At 43.8% G+C, this 7,500-nt stretch overlaps 1 protein-coding gene across 1 annotated transcript in view; it reads left to right on the top strand.

Annotated features, from left to right (window-relative positions):
• Window positions 1-6,290: 6,290 nt before the first annotated feature.
• LOC143032998 (protein Dok-7-like) overlaps window positions 6,291-7,500 on the top strand; it is a 285,402-nt gene continuing 284,192 nt past the window's right edge. Inside the window, exon 1 of the mRNA XM_076198193.1 lies at window positions 6,291-6,452. Coding sequence (XP_076054308.1) covers window positions 6,399-6,452 — 54 coding nt within the window. The 5' untranslated portion in view covers window positions 6,291-6,398. The remainder of the gene's footprint in view (window positions 6,453-7,500) is intronic.

Here is a 7,500-nt window from a genome sequence, read left to right as displayed (position 1 = left end):
ATGTCTTCATATACACATGTGTAAGCGTTTGTTGATGTGTCTCTGTCTACTTGTGTATGTGTATAAGTAAATACATATGGGTACATGTATATGTATATGCATATGTGTATATGTATATTTATGCTTATATATATTGTATATGTATATATATGGTATATATGGTATATATAGTATATATATATATATATATATATACTGTATATATATATATATATGTATATATATATATATATGTGTGTGTGTGTGTGTGTGTATGTATGAATGTATGTATATATGTTTATGCTTATATATATTGTATATGTATATAGTATAATATACATATATATACATATATACATATATATATATATATAGTATAATGTATATATATGTGTGTGTGTGTGTGTGTGTGTGTGTGTGTGTGTGTGTGTGTGTGTGTGTGTGTGTATGTGTATGAATGAATATCCATATGTATATATGTGTATATGTATGTGTATGGAGGCTCTCTGTGGCACAGTGGTAGTGTGCGCGGTTAGCCGCTAGGAGTAAAGCGCGCGGGTTTGTATCCTGGTTTTGGCCCGTAGGCTAGGGACTGCTTGTACTCCAAGCAATACTCCCGAAACTTCAGAACCAAAGAAGACTCATCGTACTCTTGGTCCAGAACAAGGGAGTTCATGACGTAAAACCGATTCATGTATATGTAAGTTTATGTGTGTTTATAAGTGTGAGTTTCCTTCGTGTTAATGAAATCGTTCAGAGACATGACATGACGAACAGTGATCAGCTCATTATATATGAAACACCATACAAGGTAGTGTGAAGAAGATAAAAGAAATCTATTGGTGGTATTCTTAAAAGAAATATTTCTTTATATAAGGAAAGATTTTTTTTTTTTTTTTTTTTTTTTTTTTTTTTTAAGAATACCACCGTAAGAATTTTACGGTGATATTCTTAAAAAATTCTATCTTGATATAAATATTTCCCTTCCAAGGATTTATATAAGATTTATATAAAGATATATTTTTTAAGAATACCACTGTAAACGCTTCTAGGTGGAACAGAGTCTTCTTCCTCTCCTCGTCGAAGAACGAAAACCGAAAAATCAACAACTAAGAAAAACTGAAGAAGCTAATCGGCTCCCGATCGTGTCATCACTTGGCATTTAGACACCAGCTGGCTTCTTAATATAGAACGTCCCTTCGTCTTTTATGCATAAGGAAAGCTCACAAGAGACTCGTCATTTAGTGGAGTCTTGTATGGGAGTGAGTTATGGACACTCAGGGATCTGGAGAGAAGGGAAGAGGCAGTGGGGAGGGATTGTCTTCGGATCGTAAATGGTTTGGTGGAATTCCAAAGGATAACATGTAATCAATGGGGTAGAAATCCAAACATGGAGATAAAGATGGACAGGGGTCTCTTGAGATGGTATGGGTATGTAAACAGAATGAATGAGTGGGTAGTGAAGGGAGTGTCTTTGTCGGAAGTTGACACAAGGATGGGGAATGATAAGACTGAGAAACAGATGGCAGGGGGTAATGTAAGAGTTCTTGGAGAGGGAAAGGATGACCAGGGAGGAGGAAGGAAATTTTTGCAAGACAGTGTGCCAAGTTAAAAAAAAAAAGTAAAAAAATAAAGAAAAAAAAATAACAATAAAATATAATAAAAAGAAAGGGGAGGCGAATAAAAAGACTGCATATTTTTTAGATTTGGTTTTGGAAATTAATAAAAGAAAAAAAAATGTGGTGGTTGGTGTGGCGACATTTAACTCCAAATTCGCCGCCGTATAAAAAAAAAAAAAAAAACGGAAAGAAGAAAATATGTGATCACATACATATGTATGTACACATATATTCCCTAATCGGTAGTTTCAGCCATCATTATTAATTTTTTTCATTCCTTTTCTTTTTCGTCTTCTCACCTGCACTTTTCGACATGACTCCTCATAAATTAGGAACGTGGTCGAAACTCTGAATTAGAGGCTGCCAGGAGTATTAAAGTACCAATTCGCCACGTTGGAGTGAACACTGGGAGGAGTCCGCTACTTCATTAACTCGTCAGAACTCGAATAGTTTAATGACTAAATTGCATTAGTTCAAGCTGATTGGGACAACCTCGCCCACAAAGGAGATTGGGCTGAATAGAATCGTCTTATGTACACACACACACACACATGCCTCGAAGGCGCAGTGGTAGCGCTCGCAACCGCTGCTACAGCGGCCCGAATTCGAATCCCGCCCAGGGCTGAAATAATTTTAGTATCGCTGCGCTGCGGGTTGTTACTCCAACTCTCGTGGGCGGGGAGTCGTGTGAGTGTGTGTGTGTGTAAGGTCACAGCATAACCCATAGATCGGTCATATATATGAGCTCTGAGCTCTTATCCAGGAGGGTAGTAGCTGTCGATCACGAGTCCAACACGTGATCAAAGACCATGGTGAATAACACACACACACACGCATGACAACTTTCCATACAAATTCATTGATTTATGGAATAAGCTGGACAAAAAAGTGGTTCAGTTTGGCAGCATAAATGAATATAAAGGGAATTTTTTTTTTGAATGGTGACTGAGAAATGGGACCCCACGAGCGTAGCTGTTAGCTTGAATATTAAGTAAATGCAACCAGGCAAATACGCACGCGCGCGCACACACACACACACACACACACACACACACACACACACACACACACACACACGGCTCAACGGTGTAGTGGTACCGTTCTCGACCGCTGATTCAGCGATCCGAGATCGTGTCCTGCTCAGGGTTGAAAGTATTTCAGTATCGCTGCAGTGCGAGCCGGTACTCCAACTCTGGTGGGTAAGGCGTTAGGGATGTGCATGTATAAGATGACAAGACCATGGTAACTCTCTCTCTCTCTCTCTCTCTCTCTCTCTCTCTCTCTCTCTCTCTCTCACACACACACACACACACACACACACACACACACACACACACACACACACACACACACACGGATGCACACATATTTAAGGGAAATTTTATTAAGTGGAGGCAAAGTGACGGGACCCCATGAGCCCAGCTCCAACCCCGTATGTTACAACAAGGAAGATACATACACATATACTTTTGTTTGGACAGCCTTGCGTATAGATTCATTCCTTAGGCACATCCATGCATAGTAAATGGAAATTTACAATTGTCATCACTTCCCACTCAGTCCCTTTTATTTTTATTTTATTTATTTTTTTATTTTATATTATTTATTTATTTATTTTTGTCTCTCCAGCTTCTCTCCACCCTTCCCGGAAATATACAATTTGCGGTTCATTCTATTGACGTGCCCATACCACTTGTACCATCCTCGCATTTGTCCTAAGGGATGTTATTTATTTATTTATTTATTTTTTCATTTAGCTAATCCTCTTCTCTTGCGTACCGTTTTACCTGCATGCATCAGTGTGCTATTCAGTACCTACCTCTCACCTTTACCACCATCTGGAAGTGCAACCCCGAGCGGCTGGCACTTGATCTCTGGGCTGAGCCCAAGGTCTCTCCGTGACCGTTTTCTATTTCCTCCACCTTTTCTTATAAGGATAGCTAACAACCGGCGACAGATCACTGTATACTACTCTAATCCAGCAGCAAAAGCAGTCCCACAGTCCACAGTAGTTTCCCTCAAGAGATCGCTTGGAGGCCCCGAGGACCGTTGCCGGCCACTGTGGGGTTGCGGGTTTCTATTCACTGAAAGCTGAAGCAACAATTATTATTAACTCCATAAATAATCATTAGGTATCCAAATGGGAAGCTCACTGGCTGAGCGGGTTAGGACGTCGTAACTTGTGGCAAAGGTCGAGGGGATGGCGGTTCGAATCCTGCCACCGGCGAAGTTGAACCAAGGGCATGGTTCATTAAAGTCCACGCTACAGAGTCCTCTGTAAGGGGCACCGTCCTAGCCTTCCGATAGGAGGAGTTTGTGACGTTAAATCATATCACAGGTATCCAAATAATTCCTGTTCAATCATCTCACCACATCTCATTACACACTCACACACAAACACACACACACACACACAGGGCCGAAATTATTTCGGTATCGCTGCGCTTCGGGTCGTTACTCTGACTCTCGTGGGCGGGGAGTTGGGTGTGTGTGTGTGTGAAAGGTCATAGCATTACCCATAGATCGGTCATACGAGCTCTGAGCTCTCTTCCGGGAGGGAAATAGCTGTCGATCACGAGCCCAACACGTGATCCAAAGACCAAGGTGAATACACACACACACACAGACTTGATGATGCAGTGGTAGCGTTCGCGGCCGCCACTACGGCGGTCCGGGCTTGAATCCCGCCCAAGGCTGAAATAATTTCAGTATCGCTGCGCTGCAAGTCGTTACACCAACTATCGTGGGCGTTGGGTGTGTGTGTACGTGTCAGGTCACAGCATTACCCATAGATCGGTCATATATAAGCTCTGAGCTCTCTTCCTGGAGGTAATAGCTGTCGATTACGAGTCCAACACGTGATCCAAGACACACACACACACACACACACACACACACACACACACACACACACACACACACACACACACACACACGAGTGCGTACACACATAACGTGTTTCAGTAATGCACAGGGAAATGTTTTTTATATATATTTTTCACTCAGACCACTTGGATATAACTGTGTTTATCCTGGAGCCATTGCGTGGTCGAACTTTATATACTTTCTCCTGGCTAACGGTGGACGATTTTATTGAGCTGAAGGGACTGACTCCAACGTTTAAAGGGGTGGCGACCAGTCAAGGTCTCCTTCAGGCTCGGGGTCGCCCCCCCAGCTGCCCTTAGCCAGAACAAAATATGTAAAGATCACCACTGGGTTAAAGGGGATAGTGTACTGGTTGTGCTCAGGCCTTCAAATGCTTACTACGTAATTCATTGTTCTCGTTGATGTATTCATGGGTTTCTGTATTTATTTGTATCTTTATATATTCATGTATGCTACCATACTTGCTTATATCATTGATTTTCTATTGGTTTATTCATTCGCCTGTACTTTTATTTATTTTTTATTTGTTTATTTAGCTATGTGTTTATATATTTATTTATTGGCTTATTCTTGTTAAGTCTTGTGCATTGAAATGGCTAACTTTATAATTTTTTTCTGGCTGACTGCAACGATGTCTTCAATTTGGGGCTCAAATCCCTCAGAAAAATGGTCTTACCTCGGCTGAATAAAGTAGTTTGGTATTTAGCCAGAATCAAGACTTTGGAAAGGTTATAACGAAGCTTGGGGTTATAGACCGAGGGACATACCTAGTGTATTTATGTATGCAACCACACACACACTCACGCACACGCACACACACGTGTGCATATATATATAATATATATATATATATATGTGTGTGTGTGTGTGTGCATATACGTATACTCTACAGATATGATGTGTAGTAGGGAAGTTCCAAAAGTAATGCCTCCTATTTTTTTACTCGTGACTCAAAAAATTAAAGAACTACGAAGACAGTAATGACACCAATACAACTAGCAGACCATTTTTGCTCCAGAATCTATTTCTCCCCGAAATCAACTCCGCCTTCTCAATGCACTTTCGCCAGCGATGAGCAAGGACCTCTGCATGGCCTTCCTGAGCGCTGTTTGTCACTCACATCTCTGTCGCCACTCCGGAATCGGCGAAACCATCTAACCTAACCGTGCCGTCATCAACTGCCTCGGCTCCGTAAACGTTCACAGCGCGCCGGTGAATGTCGATTGGTCCCACTTCCACGTGGAGGAATTCAATGACGCTTCTCTGCTTCAGATGCACATCAATGGCAGAGATCAATTTATTAGACTGTCACGCCGACAGTGTCTGCAACAGAGATGAAAAATTCAGGTTATGAGAGCGAAAGTTCAGTCATCGTAACAATGTCATAAACAATCCCCTCTGATCCCTTGGCGCATAATAAAAAATAGGAGGCCTTACTTTTGGATCTATCCACGTAGATATACTCCAATATACATTTTAAATCATCTGAATGAATATGGAATTGTAGATACTGATATTAGCATAGATATAAGCTTGTCCCCTGCATCATATATGAGACAGTTTCGCATGGAAAAAAAAAATCCTTTTTGTGCTGCTTCTCGCTTCCTCGCTCCTTCGCTCGCTCCCGTTTGATTGCCGTCGTGCTTGAGAACGAGGGGCGAAACGCGTGTGAAGGAGGAGTAGTTGCCGAAGGCGCCGATAGATGGCGCGCGTGAGCTCGGGCGAGTGTCACGCCGGGGCCAGCAGCAGCTGCTGGGTCTGGGAGAGCGTGGTTCCCGTGCTTCAGTTTGGTCTGAGACATTTGTGCGTGAGGGTGTGTGTCGTCCGCCATGTAGTTCTCTTGGACGTAAGGGGGGGTACGTCTTTCTCTAGCACTTTTGCGTGCCGTGGTGTGTACTCTTGAGAATCTGCATCATGGTGGATGAGAGCGTGATCGAAAGTGCCATCAAGTACCGCGACGGGAAGAAGGTAGGTCCAACTCGCTCGTTTAGTTAAGTTTTGGTGCGGTCGTTGTTGACTTTGTTCAACCGCAAAGAAGTGAGACTTAACCGAGTTCTGTCTGTGTGTTCGGGATGTCCATTCCTTCAGTCGTGTCCTTTCGTAAGGTCCTCTGCGTTACTTCGACGTGACGTTCTTCCCTGGGTACGTTCTCGGCCTGAGGTGTCTACGAACGTGTCCACGACCCGTGACGGGAGCGTGCGAGGGCAGGAAGAACGTCAGCGAACGGCAGCGAACAGCAGCGAACGGCCAAGTGTTCGAGGAGGGGTTGTTACACCGTTCGAACAGTCTGTTCCAACATTTGTAGTCCACAAGCAAAACGAGACAAATAGACGGAATAACTGACGTGTTCATTATGTGTTAAAAGTGATAAAAGATCAAATCAGCGATGTCTTGGGGGAATGGGGGGACGACCTAAATGTGGGGGAGAGGGGGGGAAAGCTATCGCAAGCCCACGTACCGACTAAAATCCATAGTACTGATAATCAAAATAAACTCTGTGTTGAACATTAGCCATATGCAAGTGGGCTACCCCCGTGTTGCGTCGACCAGTCTCTCCTCTCGTCTGAAGATGTCCCGAAATTTCGCCCTGATGACGTCACGGATGCCTTCAAGGAGATCCGCCGCGGAATCGTCCGCTGCAGGTGACCACCCCGCAACTGAACAAAATCCGCTGGCGGACTTCGCCGAAACGTCAACGACAACAACAATAACCATGATCTCGGTCATTGGATGATCTGGAGTCATTAACCCCCCTACCCCTCCCCTACCTCCTACCCCTCACCCCCTACCCCTCACCCCTCACGTATCATCGCAACAACCACCACCGTACTGAACAAAACCCACTGTTGTTGACGAGCTCGTTAGCCCGTTATCACGTCACAACGACAGACGTGAGACCAGTACCACGGGAGCAGACTCTCACGCCTGAATGAAACCGCCTGGCCCCGGGCTCGGCCCCCGACGCGTCCCGGGACCCCGGGGGCGGCTGTGACGCGCCTCCAGGCGGAAAACTAAA

The sequence above is a fragment of the Oratosquilla oratoria genome, chromosome 15 (genome assembly GCF_046742065.1).
Source record: "Oratosquilla oratoria isolate Oo_2021 chromosome 15, ASM4674206v1, whole genome shotgun sequence".
Taxonomy (NCBI): Eukaryota; Metazoa; Arthropoda; class Malacostraca; order Stomatopoda; family Squillidae; genus Oratosquilla; species Oratosquilla oratoria.
This window is presented reverse-complemented; position numbering and strand designations above follow the sequence as displayed.